The 27,328-nt window shown below is 38.7% G+C and overlaps 1 protein-coding gene across 1 annotated transcript; it reads right to left on the minus strand.

Annotated features, from left to right (window-relative positions):
• Positions 1–3,345: 3,345 nt before the first annotated feature.
• On the minus strand, positions 3,346–25,854 carry sema3ab (sema domain, immunoglobulin domain (Ig), short basic domain, secreted, (semaphorin) 3Ab). Its single transcript, XM_031737231.2, has 17 exons — positions 25,121–25,854; positions 16,599–16,759; positions 16,094–16,156; positions 14,097–14,216; positions 13,176–13,266; positions 12,280–12,399; positions 11,361–11,503; positions 10,103–10,217; positions 9,937–10,006; positions 9,675–9,819; positions 9,348–9,567; positions 9,131–9,222; positions 8,985–9,026; positions 8,367–8,524; positions 6,822–6,889; positions 6,061–6,206; positions 3,346–5,140 (listed from the first exon to the last, which is right to left on the minus strand). The coding sequence occupies exons 1-17, from the start codon at positions 25,236–25,238 to the stop codon at positions 4,613–4,615; spliced, it is 2,400 nt and encodes a 799-aa protein (XP_031593091.2). The 5' UTR covers positions 25,239–25,854; the 3' UTR covers positions 3,346–4,612.
• Between the last annotated feature and the right edge of the window lie 1,474 nt (positions 25,855–27,328).

The raw sequence follows: 27,328 nt of genomic DNA on the forward strand, positions 1-27,328 counted from the left end.
GGGAAGATCATGATGCTTGTTTCTCAAGAGTTCCATAGATGTAAGCAGACTCCAAAATGAGCATCACGTGCAATAACCATAATTATAACATTAGAGCAGGTCTTTTCCACATAGGAAATGAGCTAAAGGTCTTGTCATATCTCCAGTTTAATTTTTTTGTGCCAAGCTGCCACTCATAGCAGAAAGGCCCCCGAGATTCCTGCCAACTTTATAGAGCACTACCAGGCACCGCTGTTGCTAAGCTGCCGCAGCTGTCACAGCTAAAAACTATGTCCTCTATTTTACCCCAGGCAACGGATATGTCCCTACATGCTTACAAAATCTAACACCCTCCCATATCCTCATCGAGAGAAGCAGACTCTATATGGTGACAGAAAAACCCGATCATGTTACAGAGCACTATCCATCGATGATCTAGTAACTCCCCACCCTCAACCCAACCTGCAAACTGAAGATTTATGGAAAATACCATCCCACTCACATTTTCACTTCCAAGTGTGCTATTCCCAGCAGTAGGGTTACAGAGTCTTTGACTCCACAAATAAGTAACAGAGGGAAAGCAATAGATTATCACCTCACTCAGAGAGCACCTTGTACTGAAGTGACAGAACTGAGGTATGTCAAACTGATGCAGCCTGTCTAATAGGCAGGATACTGTCAGGGGCCATCATTTGGTTGAGTAAATGCGAGACATGCTGTGGTTGAGTGGTTTTGGCTGCACTGATGCTTTGGTAATGCGGCTCTCTCCACAGATCCCAACTATGCAGAATATCTTTGCCTTATATTCAGTTCGGTTTTTGAAAATAAATTGCAGGGAGCCTCTGTGTGGTTAGGCCTATGATTTTCAAATACTGAGGAGCATGCATTTATGCTTAAGCTAACTGAATCTTCTGCTTTTGGAAATGTTAATTTTCCAGATAGCCCAAGGTGTTGTATTTTGAAGTGATCCAGAACAGACCATCTGGAAAGCACCTGTGATCCATACAAGTATTTACATGTCTCCAGCAGAAACCTGCTGGGTGTAGTGAAGCATCAGTCTAGCAGATTCTAACAAGCGCAAAATAAGCGCTCTCTGGTGCACTTTACTTTTCCCACGAGTCCAGATAGGAGAGAATACAGTTAGGCAGTAAAAACTGATGTCTGTCTGACAAAGAGTATAATGTTTTCTACAAGATGTGCTCTTACCTGTGCATTCAGCTGTATGCCAGGTGACTGCTAATCTGTTTTTTTATGGGAAAAATCAGTTTCAGATGATTATAGCTATCATACATGATTATAGCTAGCTTGCTATCTCATTTCTATAATACATATGCATTTCTTCTGTGGAATATTCTTTTGAAGTTCAAAAGCATCGTCAGTGCAGTAAAAGTAGCAGCAAGAAAGTTTTTAACTTCTCTCTGTTTTCTTTATTCTTGCTCTCTGACTTTGTCACTTCTATGTCAGTTTTTCCACTGAATCTAGTAGTCCTTTGTGTGAGTGTCAGGGGTGTTTTCACTCAACCATGGCCTTGGCTGCGAGTCAGAGGGAGTTTCTGTTTTCCACTGGACTGGAATAGTGGAAAGATGTCTCTCATCAGCCACTGGAGGGCAGTCACGTGCTGTATAACAGGTATGACTACAATAGGAGAAGCAATTATATCAAGGCTCTTTGGCCATTTTTGAAAGCGCTTCATGATCCCTTTGCTGATCAAGTCCAAAAGCATATATATATATATATATATATGTATATGCTGTATTTAGACAGGCAGACAGGCCATAGTAATATTCCCTTTGAAGTGTCTGTTTGAAACTCCCGTGGCCTCAGCTGAATTGACTGCAGAGGTCAAGGTCATAACCCAGGTGGGACATCCACCAACTGACCTTTGACCTCAGGCCAAAGGTGTCACCAGATGGTCAAAAGTGATAAAACAAGTCTGCTGTGTTTCCAACAGCAGCTTCAGGACCAAAAATGTATAACAAACACCTTTATGACTACAGTAAATGCTTTACAATCATATAGAAAAGAATTTTTTTCCATTTATAAAACAATATGTGCTGTGATAAAATAACCACCAGAGGGCGGTAGTACAACACACTTAATATTTTGTGGCAGGCTACGCTGTCACACCCTCAGTGGGTGAGTTTTGGTAACTTTTTTTTTCTCCTCCTCATTTTTTTCTTTTTATCATTTTTGTCTGAATTGCATATGTCGAAAGTCCGAGTTCAAATGTTTGCAGCTCATGTCGGCATGCTAATACAGCAGCTAGGCTTCAGTTAGACACTGTAGGGATCTAATGTTTTATTCACAGCACATCACCCATCAAGGTTTTAATATCAACTTACAGTAACTCCTCTACTGCCTGAGGCACACAAGAGTACACAGCTTCACTTTTTCACACACCATAAGAGGCACTTGGGCTGTCTTTTTAAGCAACATTGATTTTTAATATCTCTTATGTTAATTGCTTCAGCTATAAATCATTAATTAGTCAGTTTTGTATGTACCATACAGCAGTTCGTGTCTGCACAGAGAAAAGACAAGTACACCATTAAATGAATCCCAATATTAAGGATACATTACATGAGCGAATATAAGTTTTTCTCATTACTATGCAGATGCACCAAAAAGGTATTTCAAGATCTAATCTGATCATCTACACTACATGAGCTCACTGTATACCATGCAAGCAGCAGGGCATAGTATATTAAAACAGATTTAATGACGCTAGCACTTTATGAAAAGACATTTATTAGATCAGTAGAATACATCACCATCACCATCATCATGCCAAAAAGCAGCAAGAGCAGCACTTCATTTCCTCAGAGCCACTCCATGTGCACTACAGGTCCCCCACATTTTCTCTTCATAATCATGATCTTATCATATATGCACATTCACAACTGGTGTTTAACTTGATTTGTGAGCCTCAAATCTCTTGAGGCTGGCCCCAGCTGTTTCTCATCTTCCTCTGTCTTGGCTTCCAAAAGCAGATGAAGCTCACAAACACACAATGTTATCTGGCATACTAATGTGCTGCAGAGTTGAACTGGTTACTGTTGTTCACTGGTCTGTGGGCATTTCAATCCATAGAGATTATGTTTAGTTCTCGTTTTATATCAAGTATACAATTTAGAGTCCTAACAGAAATAGTATGTACAGCTTTCAAATAATAACTACTGTCCACTAGAATAGCAAACAATTGAACTCTACAACATCAGAGTGGTTATCATTGCCATAGTAAAACAGCAACACTACAATAGCACTGACATGCACTAGCACATACTGTCATATTTATCTCAAACATATACCATAGTATTTATATTTACATGGTGTTCACAGCTACATTCCAGGTTTGTGTTTGCGTGGATATTCATCATATTCAGAAAAAAAAAAACTGTTAAGCTGTTACACCGATCTGTGAAGAATATGGATATGAGTCAATGAAATGCAAAAAAAAAAAATATAGATACTGGCTTATTGCTCAGTACATTTGATATGTAATGCATTTGACACTGAACCAAACTTGTGATACTGTACTTCCAGTCCTACTGCAGACAATACAGTTATTTGATTAGATTGGTCCTGCAAATCAACTTAATCAAACCAAATATTAACCTCCAAGAAGTCTCCTGCGCATGAAAAAAGGGAAACACACAATGTACAGAACTGTTTATCAATAAATACACAAGTAAAGGAGACAAAGTGTACACAAGGTATAATTAAATAAATATGGAAGAACGCAGAATGAGATTTGGCATACTGAAACGATAGAGTTAGCAGCCATCCATATACTGTGAACTGACACTTAACTTTAAATGTTGAGGCTAGAAGGAATCTGATAACTACAAACAAACAGAACAAGTCTTTGTTTTGGAAGCTTATCTAGGGGTAGGACACAGACACGTACAAAACCTCCTTGTTTACAACAGCTTTTGACAGATATTTTTTTAAAAATAAATTTCTACACGGGAAAGCAACATGAAGCAACTTGATAACTACAAGCATTCCCTTTCAGATGAGCAGATGTTACAGAATACAGTATTTACACATTTTAGTTACTTAATTAGTTTCTTTTTTTTAAATGAATGATAAATGCTCCTCTGGATTTCTTGCAGTGATCGGGCATCGTGTCCTTTTGATGAGCTTCATGTTTTTGTTGTTGACGATGAGTCTTTTAATTCTCAAGACCTTATTCGTATAATCTCAGCTACTTTTGCTTCATGTTTCTGTAGCAGAAATTATCGGGGGTTTATCTGCACTGACCCTTAAAAGCATACCATGTAACTGCCACTGTCAGATCCACCTCCACAAGAGTCTTTAAGGTGGATATGTCACTCTGCAGTACTCAGACCGCATGAGCCAACTAAGATAACATGCTCCAATGGTCTTGCGTGATACAACATCCTGATTCCTGCAGTCCTCCATACTGGTGAACTGTAAACATGGCTTCCCACGCACAGAACACTCCAGCTGGCACTTCAGGGTAGTATCTACTTTTTGAGGTTTAACTTTTCTTGTTCCATTCTTTGTGGAAGAAATCTGTGTCTCAGAATAGAGGATAAAAACAGGATGAGTTTACTGAATGAGAACTGAGTGTGATTAAAAGTCTGTGCTAACAGTCAAGGTTTGTAAGTCACACGCTGCGGGGAGCCCTCTCCAGTTCATGGGTCCTGCGGTTGCGACCCTTTTGCCTCTCTTGCAGGTGTTTCCACTTGGCTGCCAGCCCTTGAGCATGCATGTGGTTGCGAGGACTCATGGCAGTCTTCTGCTGCTGTTGCTGATGTAATTGCACTTTCTGTACCAAGTGAGATTTTTGCCTCTTGTGCTTCCTCTCCCGTTTCCAAACTTGCTCGCAGAACTCGTCCACACTATTTAGAGTTGGGTGATTGACCAAAGAGAGGAAGTCCCTGTACCACAGCTTTTGATTGGGAGTTTCTCTAGAAGAGGAAAATTCATGGCCAGGGGCACTGGCTGCTTCTTCATCGCGATGCAGAAGATCTTCCAGACGCTCTGTGTCAATGACCTCTAAGTTAACTTTTAGAACTGTCTGCATGAAGCCGTGTTCCACTGCCTGGCACAGATAAATGCCTGAATCCTTCTTGTTAAGTGTGCGAATCAGGAGGCCCTGCTCGGTGTGGATAAAGCGCTCCTCTGAATTAATCTAAAGAGTGAAAGAATCAGTGATGAGAGAGGCAGAGTGAAGGACAAAGAGAAAAAAGACAGAAAAAATGCATTCAGAATCTGAAATCTATTATCATATTATACTGTCCAAAAAATCAACTATAGTATTTTATTTAGAAAAAAAAAAAAGGTAGGCGACAGGTAGGTGATTCAAGGACAACCTGAGATAATGAGAAATATAACAGATACAGGTACTTCTACACTACAATCTACATGATTGCAATTATGCAATTAACATTCAACAATGGTCTAGTTAGGCAGTATGTATTAAAATGCTGAACAGGCCCGGTTGATTCTGAATTTGTATCAAGATATCAAGTAGATACAATGTAAGTGATTTTGGAAAATAATTAATTGGTACGACATGGAGGGCTGGAGCTTCAGTCAGAAACTGCAGTCGATATTTCGATAACCGTAAAGCATTTCTGTAGGTGCAAAGTATTTGCAAAAAGGTCAATACCTGCATCAGTTTTGGGGGGTTTTTTGGCTTGTTTTTTACAGCATAATAGGTTTTGGGGAAAATGCACATGGAGTATAGATTTGAGAAATCATCCATGATGAAAAGGAATGAGTCCCCTACTGTAGAGTGACTATATGGTAACTAGAGAGTTAACATCAAAACACCAAATACATTTTAAGAGAATGATGTTCCATCCCTTTAACATTCCAGTAGCCAAGGAATGTGGTAGTTCAGTACTTTACTGAGTACTTAGATACTTAGTCTGGTTGTTTTATTGGGGGTTTTTGTCACCTGTGTTATGTGTTACCTAACGCAGTCTCTTTCTTTTCTTTATTTACTTTCTGTCAAGACAGACTGTATCTGAGTCAAATTGATCCAGATGCAGTCTGAATCCATTTTTCTGAAATGAAACACGTTATGTGTGCTGTGATGAAGCCCACCTCTTGTTTGTGGTCATCCGTTGTGGATTGATACTGCCAGTATGTCGTAGCTCTCTGGGACTTTGGACTACACTCCAGGAAAGTGCTGCTGTTCTCCACACCGTACACAGTTTTATCCTGGAGGGTTGACTGTCCACTTAATTCATCTGGGAAAAAAATGTATTTTGTTTAGGTGTTGCAGGTTTTGGCTATGTGATTTATTTACAGACAATAAGTTAGAAACATTAACTGAAGGTTATTCAGTTACTGCCAGTCACAAAATGTTCTAATTTCTCATCATGCTCAGTCATAAACAGCATATAAAGAGGCAGCAACAACAACAATGACATTTACTAGTCAATATCTGAGTTTTACATACAATTAAATATATATGCCACAATTTTTATTGAGTTTTTTTGTAGTGTCTGGTTAAACCTTGTCAACTTGGAAGCTTTTACTAACATTTTCTTCTTTTGTCTATTTCAGTTAAAGAAAGAGATGTATAATTAAGATAGTGAGTAAGTATATTAGACCAATCCTGCTTTTGCACAATTACAGTGCATTAGACTGAAGGGTTTGGCAACAGAAAGCAGACTTGGAGGATTCTTTAACGTGTTAATTACAAGCTTCACTTCAACTGACCTTAATCTTTAAACCACCAGAAAACACATAAAACAAGTAGATACGACACCACACACATTCAACTCTACTATCTTCTCCACCCTTTTTGATCAGGTCAGGAAAGGCCAGTTATAACACATATACATATATCGAAAAAATACCATGGTGTTGCAGATCTGAGCACTGTGTGAGTGGGTCTCCATTCCTGATATCTTGCCTCCTTGTTCTCCTGCAAAAACAAACAGACAAAAAAAATATTTATATACATACACATATATATATATATATGAACATTTTCCCAAGTCAAAAGAAGCAACAATTTCATGGGTGTGGGTGTCTGTGTGCTAAAGAAAATAGGTGTTCAGTCACTTTGTATGTGTGTGTGTGCATCTGAATGAGATTTGCAGAGATTTGCAGCTGTACTGGTGGCCAACACAAACAAATAAGCATCATTCAGCTTAAAGCTTAGCAGGAAAGCTTTAATTATAGGGTGTGTGACATAGGAATTCAAATTAATAAATCTTTCTAGCCTGTCATCTCTGTCGGTTTCACATGGAAAAGAGATAGAGTTTCATGTTTACTGTCAAGCATTACCATGAGAATATTTCAACCATCAGCAATTGAAGCAACTATGGAGACACCAAAGCAAACTGAAAAATAATTCACCTTTGTTTCCTCATGTTCCAACTCAAAGTTTTTATATTGGTGCTTAGAAAAATATTAGAGTCCAACTAACACTTAGAACAGGATGCAGCTAGCATTTAAATCAATAAGCCCCATGAAACTATGAGTGGGCGGCTGCACAAAAAGCACAACCACACAAGCACACATCAATCAGTCCACGACTACTACAGCATAACCAAACCACCGCCGAACCTACCTCACCCCTGGTTCACCCAGGCAGCCTCCAGACATCACTGACACTGGCTCTCATTTGCAGTCAACACATGAGGCAGTTTATATTTCTAGTTTTCTGCAAGAAACAGGATCCTATACCTTCAGGGGATTTTGGCAAATACGCAAAGCCTGCACTAAAAGTGCACCGTAGCTCTAGTGCTGAATTGCGGCTATGTCCTCAGTCTATTCATATAATCAAGTTTTACCTCAAAGAAGTATAGACTGTAGATTTAACCAACACAATTTATTAAACAATCATGATTAAAACCCTAACAGGACAACACTTGTGTTTTAAAAAAGCAAGTTGCTCAAATAAAATGTTTTTTTTTCTTTTTGCATTATATACTGTATTTATGTACATGCATGCCAATATATAAAATGTTGTATGTGAATTGTGCTGTTGGAGGCATCATTTCCATTGGGGTGAAAGTCAAGCAGGCCATTTACCAATCGGAAGGTCGTGAATGGATTCCTTGGCCACTCCAGTCTGCCTATTGAAGCATCCTTGGACCAGAAACTGAACCCCGAGTGCCCCCGATGCATAAATGTGACTGTGTATGTAAATGTTTGACAAAGCTCTTAGGTATAGAAAAGAGTGTGTGATTGGGTGGATGGGGCTTGTAAAAAAGCACTTTGAGTTCCCAGTTAGAGTACAAAAGTGCTATATAAGTACCAGTCCAGGCCATTGTAGGCAAACCTAAACTTGCTCTGTGTCTTACAGATCTGATTAGCTGCAACGTAAAAGATCTCAAGCAGCTTCAAAACACTGGCAACATGTTAAGTATGACTGTGAAATACGTATTCACTACCTCTTAGCCATGGGAAAGTATCTGGAGCACTCTGTGCCATCCCATGCACAATAAGGGTCTCTTGCCAAGCAGCATTCAGCACAAGCCTTCCCATAAACCTCACAACGATGCAGAGGCATCTGCGAGACACCGATGTCTGAACCCAGGTAGAGTTGTTGCTGTAAACAGAAAAATATCAAATATTTGTTATTTTATGTCTTAGGAGCTCTAGTTTAGGTATTAAGTCTGGGTGGGCAGTGTGGTTTCATTAACTACTTTTGGCTCAGATGTTGTTTCTCAATAGAGCAAGAAAAGAAAGATAGATACATTTTACTACAATTATCAATTATCATGCTCATTTTGTCTCATCCTGCAATTTCAGTTGACAACCCAACTGTTGCGACAAACCCAACAATCAAGATTTTTCTGTGGCAACATGCTGTTGTTTAAATTGCGCACACAAGCATGTCTTTGTTCTGTCTTTTTACCCTGAAGCAAGATGTGTCACCCATAAGAGATCGCTTTCTCAGAACGGTTTTTCAGACACACTTATATAAACAAGAGTCACTTGTTTGCCACGAATGTCTACAATATGACAGCTGTGTAAAGTTTAATCATAAGCAGTACTTTAGTCTGTACCTGTTTTGTAGATAGTTCCATAGCTGTAATGGCTGCAGGCTCCTGTAAAATATAATAAAACAAAAATAATTAAAAACAAACAACAGATCTTTCTGATTTTATAGTCTCCAAAATGAAATAATATGGGTGATGGGAGAATAGCCTACTCTGAAAACAGTCATTTCTTCTAATAGGACTTCCTCTAAGTCATGCCAGGAACCTCTGGGGATGGATACCACTTTCAGAATTGTTCCCACGTCTAGGATATAATGAAAGTACAAATTTTAGGTTAATACTGCTTCATAGTTCCAGTCGATTCCTTACTACAGTATGATAATGTTTAGTTATAAATAATATAGACTTTATACTCTTTATTTGTTTTACCTGTGCCTATGAACATAACATCGTAAAGGCCATCTTCTGCCTCGACTTTGTCCACCACTATCTGGGTGAACTGGTAGTCCACATCTGTTTTGACTATGATTGGTCGATTATTAATGGGGTAGACAGGGTTGAACATAGCTGGATGGCTTCTGGCAAACTGCACAACTTCATCGGGGAGGTCCTTTGTTGTGTCAAATCCACCAAATGTCTTGCTTGGACACTGTGGGGGAAAATAAAGGTAACTGTGTCTGTTAAATTGTTGGTTGTAAAGAAGCAAGAACTCACAAGCTTTAGGACATCCTCTTGTAAAGAGGATATTGTACTCACTGTACCAGGCCGTGGATAGGGAACACGTCCCTGGAAGGGCACCCACTGATAGCTGGGCCCATCTCTGTGGGCGTACGGACCCAGGAACACTCTTCTGATGTCTGTCATGCTGTATATACACACAGCTGAACCCTTGAAGATGTTGCTAATAGAAGAAAGAATGAGACAGAAAAACACATGTATTTTTGAAGTTACAAATCATGTATTAAATGGACATGAACTACTAAAAACCATTTAACTACTTCAAAGTGAGCCACAGTACCTGGAAGTAGTGAATACTGCATATACAACTGGGCTCTTGGGATCTTTTGTGCTCATGAGAAAAACATCCTCTGAAAGCCAAAAGAAAAGGCAAGACGTATAAAGATATTGTGCAAATATTTCAAATTAAGGAAATAATATGTGGAGGTTTGGGAGCGATCACTTACGTAATTCATCAAAGTGTGTGTCTATTCCATTATTCCCAGGCACAGAGCAAATAAGTCGAGCTTTCAAGAAGGTTGTCCATTTATTTACCAGACTCCTGTGACCTCCCAGGTCATTCTGTTGGACGTGGCAAAAAATGTTACTGTCTATGCTTACTGATACTGTCATTTTCACTTTTTTAACACTGTTTAAAGCATACTAAAGACACAATACTAGCATTCATATTGTTATTATTATTATATTCAGTCTCTCTAATTCCTAATTTTTATTCAGTGAACGCACAGTAAACTCTCTGTACAAAATAAACTACCAAAACTACCAAAAAAATTCTATAACATATTAAACAAGTCGAATAAACGTCCATGTTTGGGTTTTGTAAAATGTATTTCTAGATTTCTATACATATTTTTATATATATTTTTGTGAATAATGCAATTCGAGATGCTGTACAAAAAGAGGACAGCACATATTGAACTGTTTGTTCCACTGCACTTTTTAATAATATGCATCTCTGTGCCTCACAGGGTAGTGTTTGTCTTCATGAACATAGCACAAAAACACAGACGCACAAAGCTCTGGCTCATAAAAATGGATTTCACTTTGTGTTGATTTATGACAGTAAATTATAGTGTATCCAAGAAATGCATATGCTGGAGTTAATACCCCATTTTACATAATGGATGGCTTGTCTTGTGTTGAAGATAGCAGATTCTTGACATTCTAGATAATCAGGCAGTCATGAAGGAGGCATGATGTGCAGCTAAACAGGGGTTTGAGGCTGACATCGCTCACTGATCTGCAGTAAGCTTACTGAATTCCTGCTAAATGAATAAGAAATGGATTTAGGCTGTGAAATTTGATACAAGGCCAGTTCTTTAACATAACCATCCCCTGGAGCTAAAGGCCCAATAAGTGCCAAAGCTTGGCATTAGGATAACAGTGCTGCCATTGATGGTGTGTTTGCCTCTCAGGTTCTGGCGACATTTGACATTTCTCTCAGGTTTCTGTCTTCCGGGGCAGTTGTACCACGCAAAACAAAGCCCACTCTTCTCCAGGCTAAAAATAATCACAGATAACAGCTCCTGAAAGCTACCATTATGAAAGCCACTCAGACACCCGTCAAGTGTTTTTTCCAGATACAGGAGCTATTTCACATAATGCTGGTGTGAACGTGTGTGTGCCTTTGTCTCTCTCCTATTGTGCATATTGGGATTTTCCTTTGTAAAGGCCACCCTGCATGTCCTCTGTGTGCGTGCGTACTTTGCAGAGCTGTCCGACACGAGCATGCGTGGCCTTTCCAGTATGCTCTCCGTCTATAGCATTTTCTCTGAAGAACAGGTAGATTTTGTCATCTTCTGGGTTGTCGCTCTCTGAAATAAGATGAATGCCTAAAAACCTAGGATCTGCAAGTGACAAACAAACACACACAAAGTCAATGTTAGTTTTTGTGTTTCTTAATCTGGAATAAACAACCAAAAAACCGCTTTGTATCTAGTTTTAAACCAAGTGCTAGATACTGTGTGAGAGTTTAAAGATGCTGTGAAATAGCAGACATGTACTCAGGGACTTCCCTCTATAGAGCCTGAAAGGCAATAACAACACTTAATATTAAATTTCACAACTCCACTGGAGACAGGCCAACTAAATGAATTATGTGCTTCTCGTTCTTTGTCTGGACTGCAATATTTTGAGCCATGAGCAGACAAGCTGCAGCACCTTAGCTGAAGCAGAATATGATGAATTGGAATAATATTAACTGGTGAAAAACAGTAAGTAAAACCTACATTTGAAAACTTAAGGTATGCCATTCCATCAACAGAGATGATAGTTCCGGTTATTAATGATATTTCTAGTATATTTTTCTATATTTTTCTTATATATTAGCACTCCTTAGCATTCATAGTGGTTGAATAAAGCTCAGACTCAGGGTATTTTAATTTAAAGTTGTTTTAAGGTCAAACTCCCTTTTTTTTAGTACCAAACTGTGATAAATGTAAATCAAGTGATGGTACATTGAGATCCATGTCCACGAGGAGATCAGTGACGAACTCTGATCATATCTATTGGAAGCTGAGCTCAAATCAAACAAAAACACAATTGGGATCTAAGATTCAGCTTGCCAAATTAAAAACAAGAAAAGTACTGTATAATCAGAAGGGATTTTCCTCATCTCTCTCACCATTTAACCATCGGGAGTCATGCTGCTCTGTTCTGATTGGGTGATGCTTTCCAAGAGTGCGAAAGATGGCAAAGTCCCGCCCCATGAAATCAGCTGATGTTCCTGCATACAGTTCTCCATCTGAGATTAAGAGGAATAAACCGAGTTAGTTTAGTAATCTCAGATAAGAAAACAATCTTTAGGGATTTTTCCCCAGTGATGCAGGCGTGAAAGTCTGAGGGATTGTACAGGGGCTTAGCAGTATAGATAAACTTGGAGTCCTGAGAGAAAACAGACAGTGACAGATGTGATGAACATCAGGAGTGTGAAATTGACATTAACACCGTAGGCAGGGCTAAGAAGGGAGGAGAGAGGAGGATGAATGAATAGGTCAGAGGAGGAGGAACAGGACAGAGGTGCGAGATAGGAGGAGTACATAATAAAGCTGGTGAGAAAGGAAAGAGAAAAGGGAGCAGAGATTAGGGGTGATGGGCTGGAAAATGGCCATCTGCTAGGTTAAACACTCAGATGTAATGCAATGTGACTGGCAATGATTGGAGTAAGAGAGAAAAGGCATGCTCACATAGTTCACTTGCCAAAAAATGGGATTCTATGCAAAAAAAACTCAATAAAGTGTCACTGACCCCACACCCACCACTTAAATGATGCATAGTCACGGTGAAAAGAAGTTTACAATCGTGCCAATGAGGGGTTCCCAGTGTTTAAATACAAAGCTGGTCCACTTATAATGAATGAGAAGAATGCCTGTGTTCTGTTATTTGCTTTTACTTTGCACCCTATATATCTGCTGCAATGACAGAGCAAACCAGCGGGTGTATCTTAACTTACATGTTTTTATATGACCTCACTCTAACACACACAGACAGACAGCGCAGTGTATCCTCTCTTAAACTCACCAATTAGCATGGATGCAGTGAGCAGCTTGGGATCATAGGGACTCTTCCCACGGCCATTTTCCACATGGGGCTCAAGTCTGAAAACACTGTCCTGTACATAGTTGGACAGACAAGCACAGAACCTTCAGTATATCATCAAATATCACTTTTTGGAAAAAGTTTTGTCATGAAAAAATACACAGTAGTTTCCGTTTAAGTCAAAGTTTTCTGGGAAAGTCATTTTGTTGTCAGCATTTCACAACTTCCAGAACAGCATTGCTCGAGAGACCACAGGATGGTATTTAGGTTTTTTTTTTTTTAGTCCAAACTATCTTGGAAATATTGCGACATGATGCAAAAGTTGTTTTTGACAAATACTTGTGTGATAATGTTACACACTGTAGAGATAATATATAATACAAATGTTAGTCATTATGTAAAATAGGTGCAGTTTAAAATATTGAAGCATTTTGAAATTTTTACAGAACGAGTATTAAAACAATAAATTTCATTTCTCTCTAACTCTGTGACACCAAAGGACGCCCTACAGAGGAATTTCATATTTTGTTCATGATTTCTACACATGAGATAATTAGATGCAGGAAATCCATCTATCTGTAAATAGCTGTTTAATGAATTGGAAATTCACATCAGTCAGACTCAGTGACATTTGGAGGAGAAAAGAGCGCACATTAGACTGATGCACTGGAAATTCGTCAGACTATGAAACCCTGCGTTTCCACCTCATTTTGCTGAATGAAAACCACTTTTTATGCACTTATATAATCATCTGTTAGAAAGACAATTCTCTAACCCTCATGGCCACTGAGAGCTTTAAATATTTATACTTGATATGTCAGGAAACTCAGCTTTTATATTCTAAGGGATTATATGTTTGATAGAAATTGGAAACTTCAGTGGAGGTGTAGAGTGTGCCTGTACCTCTGATTTCTTGCCCACATCCAGGTAGGAGCACACAGGGTGGAAGGCTCCTGTCCCACACACATAGAGATGGGTCTGGTTGAATGGCTGCAGCACCTTCACAAAATTTGAGCATTCTCTCTGATGTAGCAAAGACAGAAAACAGTAAAATTATTATTTTTCAAAGTGTCATTCAGAACAGAGTGCCATTCAGAAAAATCCAGTGCCTGCATAAAAAAGACTTGAGACAAAAACAGAGCAAAGCTTAAAGTAATCTGCTGTATTTCCCCAGAGAATGACCCATAAACCCTACCAGTGTGCCGAGTAATAAATCTGGAAATAATATTAGGAGCCCACTAAACACTGTCATCTGATTCTGCTTTTTTTTTCATTACATACTGTACTCAAAAGTCGAAGAAAGCAGTGTGTGTGTGTTTGTGTGTTGCACAACTGTAAGTGAAATATTGCATTGCTCTGCAGCCATATGCCACATTTCCTCGTGTTCTTGCAGCACATGCCTGAGCGAGCCTGACCTCAAATAAAACTGAATGTGTCACCACATTTTCACAACAGAAAATGTAAAAAAAAAACAAGAATACTGCCACAAATTATGCATGACTAAGTTATCTGGTTATACTAGGTCATGAGCAGCACAGTTTTTTCTATGATGCTGACCCTGACTGACCCAACATTTGCTGTGATAAACTCGTAACACTTGTGCTTTTTATCTTGTACTTGTCTGTCACACATATCAGACCTTCCTACTTTTCGTTTACTCTCCGTTTCATCTTGTTTGTTTTGATTGCATTAAATAGGATTAGTGAACAGACTCTTCACCTCCCATTAATTCTTACTCTTCTCCAACTATGTAACACAGAGACCACCCCTCAGGATACCCTATATATCCATGACAGAATGTTTATAGAATAAAATAACACAAAACACTTAAGTGGACTTCAAATCTGCTGATACACATCCAGCATTTCCATGATTTTACATTCCAGCCTTTTGCTTCAGGGCCCATTTAGAAATAAAATTCATAACATAGCTTACAGGGAGCAGGGGCACAGAGTTTCACCACATCACAAAAGCTATTCTAAAACTGCACTTGGCCAGACATAGAAAAAATTTGATTTTTGACTTGCCAAAGCTCTGAAAGAGGTACAGAGTCTAAAAAGGCCCTGAATGCAAATGCCAGACAACTTGGATTTGTTTAAGACCAGCTTTAGTTGGGAGCAAAATTTTAGAAAGTATTCTCATCCAGAGAACTCTATAATCTAAAATTATGAAATGTTGTGTTTTATCCACAACTATGCTACTGTAGGGTTCAATGCATGGATAATGTGATTTATTGTATTGTTTCTGTGGTGGTGTATGTGCTAGTTTAAAAAAAAAACACTCCCACAGAAATGATATTAGTAATGTAATGGGATTGGGTGACACTAGTTTGTCGTATTTAAATTTGGCAAATTAGTAGTCTTTCAGCTTTAAAGGCCTCCCCTGAGGTTAGTCTGTCAAATATTAAAGCAGAAACAGAGAAAAAATAAAGCCCAATAACACTGGAACACTACTGTCTGTGATCCTTGAATATATGGAAGTAGTTATTAATAACAAAGAAATGTTATACCTAAAAGTACGTTTTTATAGGCTAAATCAGATATATCAGATGCTAAATCAGATCTTTTAAGGAGGAGGGAAATTATTATGGTCTCAAATATGGCTCTGAGATTATTATCAGATCTATAGCGAGTCTGTGAGTTGTCCATATAACATATTGTCAACAAACTGGTATAAACAAACTGAAAAAAGAAAAAAAAACTCATATAATCTATGATTAAAATGCCATATAAAAAGAGCTCATATAACCCCAGTGCAACTCCAAGGGAGATTTGCTTTGAGACCTGCAGAACTGCACATTGTTCATCGTATAAGAGAACAAAGACATTTGAAAAAATTAGTGGGAGTAGAGGGGCAAACCGCTGACACCCACTTAAAAGGTGGATGGTTTTAGCTCTTACCGAGAGATCTTTTCCTGCCCACTTGCATTCATCTCTTCGGGTGGAAGAAGCTGGCCAAGGGATCTGCAACATAAACACAGTTCCTGCACATGTTAGAAAAGAATTACCCCCACACAAAATCAATTTTACAGAGTCAGTCGAAAGAGGAACAGCTTGTGTGCATGGATGTGTATATATGAGAGTTGAAGGGGTCACACTGCGATTTGTTATCCACTTTGTTTCGGTTTATTCTATTATTCATCCAGGTGTGCAGAGAGCAGCTTACATGCCTGGCACAGTGTGTGATCGTGTGCAACAGCCCTACTCTGAAATATTCATGAGGCACTTTTCGGTAGAAACAGAAAAGAGATTCCCAAGACACCTGCGCCCCTGCCTGGCACTCTGGATGGAGATGCACGGATACGAGCGAGGTAATAAGTCGGTCAGAAACAGCAAACACACTTGGAGTCTGTCGCAGAATGCATGAAACCAGTCATGCAGTCTATAAATTACAGGCTTCAGCTACCTGTGCAAACTCTTTGCTGATATTGAGAAGATTAAAAGAGAAGATGTGGTCCTTGGCTCCAACTACTAGTCTTCCTTTCTCCTCATCCAACAGGAAGGTGTGGTAAGCCGAACTGTTGGGCAGGCCTTCAAATGTCACGAGGTTGTTAGACTCCAACATGTCTGTAAAGAAAAAATGGAAAGAAAAGCAGGAATCAGCATAAAATATTTATCAAAATAAAGGGTTTGTGGATTTGTGTTGCATGAAAGTCAAATCTAATTCTCCAGATCAGTATATTTTTCTGAAATTCTATTAAATTTTCAGTATCTTTTTGCTTGACCACCATATGCCTTTCCATATCTTAAAATCTTACTGCTAAATTGTAATGTTCCAAACATAGACCTCTATTCCCCACAGCTACACTGAGCCAATTTAATCAAATGATATTAAGATGCTTGTGCTTGTTTCACCTTAGACTGCTGTTTCTGTTTTTTTATCAACCCCCTTTTTCACATTTTTATATGTTTTGATTTTTACATAAATGTTATTGCTTCCCCTTTTCCTTCACAAATTGCTCTCATAACCAGAGACTATACAGCTTGGCCTAGCTGACAGATAGTTTAGAGCCACTGCCAAGCCAAATTGAACTCGGCAGGTAAAGCCAAATCTGGGAGCCAATAATCAGACAGTCTGCGCTGAGAAGTGACCTTCACCAAAGCAGCCAAGCAGAACTTTGTACACTCACAGTGGAAAACTGTGGAGCATATATAATGTCATATTACTCTGCTAATATTTCATAAACCAAACTGCAAGACTACTCTAAACCACATAAACTATTAGCTGACTTTATTACAGGCTACAGCTCACATTTTAGAACTTAATGCAATGGTCTGCCAAGTCTAGCAGTGACATTTGGTTTCCCAGCAGAAAGCCAGACTTGACACAAACACTGAGGATCTAATTACTGTAACGACCTCTAAAGGTGGCACTATGACTGTAGTATTGTAACACCTTTTGTGTAATCTGTGTAGATACACACACAAACACACGCACATATTAATTCTTTCTCCTTCTCACATTTTGTTCTCACCAACAAAGTCCAACCACACCATGGCCCCCCTCCCATTGACCACCTACACAAAAGGACAGAGAGTTATGGGAGCAGAGGAGAAATGGTGCCTTCCTCTCTCACTCTCACTCTCTCTTGCTTTCTCATCCTCAGTGAGGCAAACAACAAAAAACTCTCATGAATGCTTTAGCAGGGAGAATGCCCCTTCTCTTAAGTGTGTCAGAACCCAAGAGAGTGAGAAGACACAAGCTAGAGGGAAACTGGTACAAGAAGAAAAACATCAAAGAATAGAGGGCATTACACTAAATGCTTTTAGGGTGTTTTTCCTCAATCATAAATTCTAATTTTATTAAGATTTTTTAGGTTAAAACCTACATGGTCATGAATATTGTGCTATGGAACCTATAGACTACTTATCATTCACCTACTCCAAGGCAACATGGGTGCGTACAGTATGAAGTGTAAATTTAATGGAAACATTACCATGTATGTATATGTTTGAGATATTTGCCTAAATGCAAATCCAATCAATATTTTGTATCACAAAAGAAGCCAACTGGCTGACATTAAGGGGCTTTGGAGGGTTGGGTTTATGGGTATACTCTTGATATGGGGGCAACAATATCTACATCACAGGAAAAATAGTTTGGTTTGAAAAACTGACCGGCAACCTGTCCCAGCCGTACCCCAGTTGGGATAGGCTATCCACCAACATGTGCTGGATAAGGAGAAGAAAATGAATGGACGAATGGTTTGAAGAATTTAAAATACTGTTAAAAGGTGCTGAAAGACACCTGTGAAAAAGAAATGCTGTGAAAAACGATGCAAACAGACAATCAAGTTGCCTGTTACATGAAGACTTGCTTGTCTTTATGTGATTTTGGTTTATGTATCATGGTATTTTTATAAACATGTGCCTAATTCACACACACACACACATACACACACGCACATGCACGCACATGCAAATAACAGTACTCATTGGATGGTAATACAAAATAGACTGACACCCTGTCATTATCACTGTCTCTGTAATTTAGTTTGTTTCCTGTTCCTTAATGCAAACTGTGAGAAATTTGGAAAAATCATAAATAATAATAAACTAATCTTTCACTCAACTCCCCACTCCACAGTCTTAATAAAAAATCCAACCTTGATCTCACAGTCCCATGAGTTTTCATTAAGTTATAGAGAACAGATATTTTCTGGTGTATAACTGACTGAATCTAAACCCAAATAGTGCAATGACACAGTGATAATTATTTGTTAAATACATGCTTATTGTTTCAGTTTGTGAAACATATCTTTGTAAATCATTTGTTTTCTGTTGCAAGATTGATCTAGTTGGATTTTATTGAATATATTATTTTGAAATATTAGACATTTATTTCATAAACACAGTTGGAAAGAAGACTAAAGTCATAAAAAATTACAGTCAGTAGCCATGGTGAGCAACCATTAGCTGATCAACTGTAAACTCTGCACTGCACAATAACATCTGCCTTCTACCTCTGACCCTTTTTTACCTGTATCGTGGACACATTTGAGCGTGGGGGATGACAAAGACAAAGTCAAACCAGAAGATGAAGACTTCTTCTAGTTCTCAAAGTAAAAAAGCACAAAAGGATGTCTGTGTTATTTGTGATTAATAATTATTTTTAAGTAGAAACAAGTAATTGCTCCCAGAATGATATACTTGTTTTATAAACAGCAAGGTGTAAGGGAGCAGTAGGAAAACTACACTTCACTTTTCCCCAAACCACATCACTGTTTGACAGCAAGGAGAATGGCATCACAATATCCACCCACCAGACACATACAGACGCCCACACGCACACATCTCTGGTTTGTGGAAATTGTCTATGGGAGTCGTGTCCATAGCAACAGACCATTCAACAGAGACTACAGCTAAGTTATTAAAAGCTAATCATCCAGAGACAGATACTCTGTGGGTATTGTGTGTGGATCTGTGTGTGTATGTGTGTTTATAGAGCATACTGTGCCGTGTGTTATTGGAAAGAAAAATGTGTTTACGAGCCACACCGGAGGTAGTAGCCTATACATGTCTGAACTGGTGTCCCCTCAGGTCAAATTTATGTATACATTAAACAGCGCTTGTTTTTTTTTTTTTTAATTCTTTCCTGTTTAGAGCTTGATACTGTAGTGCACAAAATCATGTTTGAATGCAGAACAATAGAACAGCAGAGAGAAAGAGACAGACGTGCAAAAAGGGGAATGTGTGGCCTATAAGAGATTTTATGCTACAACTGACAGGTAGATTAGCCAAAAATCCCAAAATTTATTTTTTCTCCAGTTTTCTATTTTCTCCTGCTCTCTCTTTTTCTTCCTTAGCATTGCTTGGTAAAAGTCAAATGTACTAACTATTCTCTTCTGGGTCAGGGACGGGGAGTGCAAAAGAATGAGTTAGGGAACTGGAAAGCAAGCAAGTAACAGACAAAGACACAAAGGGAGAGCGAGAGATGGAATAGATGCGAAAAATCAACAGTCCCATGTGAGACTGATAAAAATAAACTCTTTTACCCTACATTCTGTCCATCTTTCTCTTTCTCAACTGGAGGGCACGTAGAGTGTTATCTAAGTGCTTCCCAAGAAAAATACACTTCTTAATAATAACCCACACATGGCAGCATAAGACACTGATGTTTGGGCCCGGTTCAGCAGCTTCACTGATGTTCCTTACTCGCACGACTTGTTGTATTGCTGCACACTGTCAAAGCCCAACACATCACTGTGTCTCTCCAGGTGTATACAGTTACTGATTCACCTATGCCCGAGGGCAAAAAAAACAAAGCTTCAGTCAAGAAATTTGCTCAGTGTCAAGCAGAAAAGCAGGCAAACACTTATTCACCCACTATAAGATAATGCAAATTAGTCCTGCTTTATTGTTGCTGGCTGAAAGAAAAATGGTTTTGAACTTTTTCTTTTTTTTGGCAATGAAGTTATTTATCAAACTTGACAAGACTGGTTTCTTCAGAGCTGAACAAAATCAAATGTAGTACTATGCTGTGATTACACATAAATCTATTCAGAATTGTAGTTAGAACTTTGCTAAATTAAATTTAAACATTGAAGTAAACATGAAGCTTTAAAAAAAATACAGTTCTGTATAATGTAGCATATTGTAGAAAATGAAGATAATTTTAGTTTAATCATTTAAAGCATGTGATATCTTGATTGATATAGGTATGAATACTGTACTCAAGTGATTAAACACATGTGACTTAAGATGACACCTCACATTGTCTTATTCATCTCATATAGAGGTGCCTAAAATCAATCAATACACTACACTGCATAGAAAAACACAAAAAACTTATTTTCCTGAAAATAGTTGGTATTACTTAATTCATTGACAATGGGTTTAAAAAACATCAGTAAACATATTCAATCACTTACAGCTTTGTAACAAAATGCTAATCCATTTTTTTTTTTCACATATGGTCCATTTGTGCTTGCTGTATTTTTGCTTCTTCAACACAATTTGCATATTTTATTGGTTTCTTTTAACTGGATAGGATGGCCTTTTGGCACTGATTCAAAGTAACAGCCATTATGCATTAGGACACATTTTAGGCTGTCAGTGAACAGCTTCCACTCATCTGTATTGTACTCACAACCCATTGCACCCAAAAGACCTTCACTGAGGCTAGACCCAAGCAACTCAGCCACTTCCTTTGGCCGATCCAAATGCGAAGTCATTTAACGCTGGTTCACTGAACAACTAGGGGGCGGGTAAGCTACTATAAGACAAATCTTCCTCGTTCCAAGTCCAAGTCCTAGAACGTTGTCTACTGGGAGACAAGACATCATCAGACTCTTCTCTTTCATCGACTTAGCCTGTAAAACTAGGTGGTAGTATTTCATTTTAGTGTGGCAGTTCTCATTGCTGGTGGCAGATTAGTGTAACTCAGGGGTAGGCAACCCCTCGAGTGCCGGTGTAATGCAGGTTTTGGATGTGTCCTTGATCCAACACAGCTGATTCAAATGGCTAAATTACCTCCCCAACATGTCTTGAAGTTCTCCAGAGGCCTAGGAATGAACTTATCATTCGATTCAGGTGTGTTGACACAGGGTGAAATCTAAAACCTGCAGGACACCGGCACTTGAGGTCTGAAGTTGCCTACCCCCGGTCTAACTGATAAATGATTTAGTTTTGGAACTGCATCCAGAAATATTGATTAAACAGAATTAGCAGCCACTAAACTGATTCTGTGACTCCCTTCATATCACTGGAATACTAAAACCCAAGCGCTTCCTCTTTCTCTTAGTCCATTTTGGTTTCTGAGATTTTCAACACATGCCCAGTAAACTGAACGAGGTCCCTATGGCTTGTCTTGGTCACCCAATTTGAGTTTTCTGCATGTTTTCTGTAGATACAATTTAGAAATAAAAGAACCCCAAATTAGTAAAACTTCAGCAACTTCAGACCCTCCATGTTCAAACTGATAACTCCACACCCTTTTAAGATGGTAGTTTGTAGCTCTATATCTCTATATCTCACTACAGACATATGTAAGTCAGTAGACACAGGAAATTTTGCAAGCAGACATATCCCAAGTGAATCTTTCAGATACAGGTTAAGTTAACTGAAACAATAATTCTTTTGAAAGCTCTTGGGGAAGCTAATGATTTTTTTTTTTTTTTTAATGAACACTGCAGAATAAATCATTCAAATCCAGTTAGAACAGAATAGTGAGAACATTAAACTGAATGTATGGGATACCTTCCATGGCCATTCAAGGCCAGTCAGAGTTTATATTGCACACACCCCAAGAAACCCAACTCCACTCCGAAGATTCTTAACATGCTTATGGATTAAAGGTCTTTAGGAGAACTTCTCCATTCTCCAACTCTGATTAAAAGTCATTTCACACCACAGTGAAAACAAGAAAAACACCATTTGAAAAAAACAGATGAAGTATGAATGCTGAAGAGATATTTTGTGGTTAGTGAAACTAAGGGGTTTCTAGTGTGGCGTCATTTTTCAGTTCTTTGCTCCTTTTCTTTCTTGCTATCCAAAGCAGGACTTTGTTGTGCTCCTCTGAATGCATTTGCCTGTACGTGTGGCTGCAGATATGTGTATGTGCTTTTGTGCAAGCCATTGGCTCAGCTAAAGGAAGGGGTGGACAGGTCGGGGGAAAAAAGAGTACTTTTGGCAGAACACCCACATTCTATAAAACTCAAGTACCTTCTTTTTTCTTTCCCTGGACAGTAAACAACATGTGCTCTGCTGCTTGTGACCCATAAACTTGAGAGCCATATGTTTAATCCCTAAAGGGCCCATTTACCCAGAGGGTGTGAATCGATCTTACATCAATTCATGCCAAAGTATAACATATGTAAAACATTCATGGTGCTTTATGGTGTTGCCGGCACTGTAGGTCCATGGCCTTCTACTCCTACTTCTTCATCATCAACTAGTCACTTAGTTGTTGATACAGTTGGACCTCAGCTCATGTTTAGGTAGCCATGGGGTACCACTGTTATCTTTCCCCTGCTCCATTGCCCTTGTGCCCCTGAACCCTTGCTTTTAAAGATCTGTTGGAAGTTTCAGCAATGTGTATGTGTGTGTGTCTGTGTGTGTGGTTCTTGGGGTGTGGGTGGGTGGTAGGAATTGGTAGGTGTGCCTCAGAGTAATTAACTTTGTCCACTGGGGGGTTCATACTGTGGTGGGCCAAGCTGCTGTATAGCTACACCATTCCAAGATAAAACTTTCATTCCACATTTAAATTAATGAAGTCTACAAGAAATCCAAAAACACGTGCCAATGTGAGACCTGCATAATCAGATGCATTTAATTTGACCATAAACAGATTCACCCCTTGTTCCCAGAGACCTGTAGGGGTCAGGTTTTCTTCACCTCACAGAGCAGTATCTCACTGATCTGACACTGCTTCCTCAGGACTGGACAACTTCTCAGACTGTTTAGGCAGGTACTGCTCTTTAATTCACCACAGTGAACAATCTGATTTCCTCCACGAGTAAATGTACTTCACCTACACAGGGGTAATACATAATTTATATTATGGCATACATTATTCATAATTCAATAATCCCATGTCACTTGCCTAATGGGACCTACAGTGGATAATGTTTAAATTTTTTCTGCAGTATTACAGGAGCAATGTTTCAACCACAGTGCAAGCATGAAAATTATACCTGTTCACTCTCCTATTATTAAGCGCATGCTAAGCACTAAATACAAAAGATAAAGCACTGACTCCTCATATGGGAGAGGTGCAAAATCCAAATTAGTACTAATAGAAATAATAATTATAGAGGTGACTGCAAAAAACAAGCTTGCCAGACTGCTACCTGAGGATCTAACTCAAAATAGAGATATCACCACATGGGCGTGTTACACCAGTCTGACAGCATGCGGTTTTAAATGACTGATACCCTCACAGGTATCATTTGCTATCTACAGATGGTCATGCATTTATGTGCGCAAGTGAGCGAGCCTCGTTGCATGTGTGTGCATGTGTGTGTGTTTATGTATGGGCATACTTGTGTGTATAATTATGGATCCCCCAGTGCTGAGCGAGAAACATTTCTCTTTGGGAGAGCCATCTGCTGAAACAGACCTGCACCATTCATCCTTAGTATAATTGCCATGCAGGAGAGAATTGAGTGGAAAAATGACATTTAGGAAAAAAGAAAGCAAGAGAAGGATAGATGAAGCTCAGTTGCAGGGGAGTCCATATCTGGCACTACTTTTCATTTCAAAACTGACAACAGCAGTTGATCAAAACAAGGACAGAGAGGCAGAAAGAGAGAATGCATTCTCTAATAACCAGTTCATTTATGCATGTGCATTAGACTTGAGGACTTTTACTATCAAGCTGGCAAAGTCACCTTACCTAATTTTATTAAACTGTTTTCTTCGCTGGATTTATATCATATAATATTATTTATACTTATTCCTATTTGTTAGTCTCAGCTGATTACTGAGTCAAGACAGAAATATTTTTTAATGGTGCAAAAGCTTTCCATGACAACACCAGAGTTTCCCGGCTACAGGTAAATTAAACATAATTGGATATAAAAAACTCCAAATAGTATGAATGCAGGTCTGTAAAAAGACTGAAACCGTATAAAACAAATATGCACAACCCTCTTAAAAGCCAGAGCCTAAACCTGATAAGTCATAAAGTTTACAACCTTGTAAAGAATTTATGTACTTGTTGCTTAATTTATATATATATAGCATTTTCAGAAGTAATCATAACTAAAGCCTCATACAGACATTTAGGGACTCACAGTTACTGAAACTTTCTATAGACACTGCCTTTTATCAGTCACTTGGCCAGCATACTATACGTGCTGAAGGGATTTGAACCTGCATGAGAAGGAGGTAAGAGTCTAAGACATAAGCTCTACCTCAGACAAAATATTTAAGGGCAAATCACTTAAAATAATAACATTTGAAGACAATAAAAACTCACAAACTCACCTTTATAGGAGAGTTTTAGCCGGGGGACGTTGTTCTTGGTCTGCTGGGCTCCGCTGCCCCCCGTATTGAGCAAAGCCACCCCACACAGCAGCATAATGCTGCCCCAGAAAAAGCCCATGATCCTGGGGCTATAGGGGCCAGAGAGTCCTTTAAATACCAAACTCCAGTGCCGAAAGTCTCAGATCTGGTTTAAGTTCTGGTAAGAAGAAGAAAAAATTTGTTTTCCAATAATTGTGAAAAAATGCTGACGGGTCAGTCCAGGCTGGTTCACGGCAGGTCTCGTTCACTGCCAGATCCAAAACCCTTTCCTATTCCAGGGGTCAAAAGACAAAATTAGAGTCCAGCTCAGAACCTGCAAAGCAGAGTTGGGGGTTATGGGTCAGTGTTACTGCAAGTGAGCTTCCCACACCGATAAGTCAGTGCTAAAGTTAACCAAAGTAGGCACACACTAAATGCTAGGAAGAGCAAGCAGGTATGACTGCCATACTTTTCTGCCCTGGTACCTGACCAGTATGTAACCCAGTGAAAACAGCCATCTGCATTATCTACCTCTACATCTACCTTTAGCTAAAAATAAGAAAAACAGTTCCACTTTGTTTCAACTGTTAAGCCTGTCTGCCGGATAATCATACTCTTTAGTGGCTTTCTCTTTTCCTGTCCACTGTGATCCTGTCTGCCACTCTACCTAAGACTCCTCTAAACTAGTTCAGCCCCACTCAGCGCAGCTCTGCCCTGTCCCCACAGCACAAGGCACACAGTGCAACTGAGAACAGCTGAGGCAGACAGCGCAGAGTGAGCGAGAGACAGCGAGAGAGGGAGTGAGAGAGAGAGAAGGAGAGAGATTGAGAAATAAGGGGAGCGTGGTGTAGGCGGGAGAAAGTGAAGAAAGCATGAGAGAAATGAAAACTGTGAGTTGGATAGGAGAGAAAAGGTTAGGGCAAGCCAAGAGGTTATGAAGAGTGAGAAAACAGCAAAACACAGCTGATTATTACCGTGCAGTGTTTTGAGCAAACTGCTTTGTGAGAATTTTTTATTTTTATTTTTTATGCTTTGTTCATTTTTAACTGCGGTATTTTTATACAGGTAAGACTTTTAGATTAGAATAATATGACATGTTCAACGCCTTACAGAAAATAAGCCCCGGTTCAATACAGGTGATCGCAAAACTGTTTGTTTATCCATTACCCTTTTGGTCAAACATGGCATTATTTATGGCCAAACTTACATTTCAGGTAATCCCTACCTCTTCTTATTTTACTTCTATTGTCTTTTGCACAAGGTCTGTACTTATATTTTTACAGTTATCACTCATGGATGTATGAATAAGTTTTTCTTTTGCTTCTTTTGTATAAATCAACCAAACCCTCTTGCATTCTTCTTGCTATCTTTTTCTGAGAATCTACAACATATTAAAAAGCATTCGTTCATTTTATAATCTGTTTCGCAGCCAGCTGTATAATACACTTTTACATACTAATATCCTCTTTACTTTGTGATTTGTATCACAGAAGAAAACCACCTACATTATTTAACTGGAACTTTTGTAATATGTAACATCATCAGCTTCATTTAAATCAGATGATTCAGTCTGATGATGATGATCTGATTAGTGATGAAGATGTGACTGCAGTGTTTTCAGTGTTTAGATATAAACAATATCTATAAACAAACAGATAAATACCTCTTATCACGTCAGTGTGATTGGTGATGTCACAATTCAGGTTTTACAAATAAAGAAGAGAAACCAAGAATCCAAATAAACATCAAGCTAAACTTTTTGACTTTTTTATAGAATAAAATATGGAAAAAAATACAAACCTTTGAAAAACCTATCGGTCCCAGGATGGAATCCAGGGATTTTACCGAGGTGGTAATAAACTTTTACACTATGTGCAAACATAGCATCGCGGTCTTGGTGAAAAGCTGTTTATGTCCCCCAGAAACAATGCCTAATGTAAGGCAAGGCAAGGCAAGGCAAATTTATTTATATAGCACAATTCAACAACAAGGTGATTCAAAGTGCTTTACAGAGACATTAAAAACAAAATAGATAAAAAGCATGATTTAAAATTGATTAAGACAAACAAACAAACAAACAAACAAACAAACAAACAAACAAACAAACAAACAAACAAACAAAACAGTAGATAAAATCAGTAGTTAAAATGTAAGTTTTGGAATTTAAGCTTAATGTACACAAACACACTT

Source organism: Oreochromis aureus, linkage group 7 (genome assembly GCF_013358895.1).
Source record: "Oreochromis aureus strain Israel breed Guangdong linkage group 7, ZZ_aureus, whole genome shotgun sequence".
In the NCBI taxonomy this organism is placed as follows: Eukaryota; Metazoa; Chordata; class Actinopteri; order Cichliformes; family Cichlidae; genus Oreochromis; species Oreochromis aureus.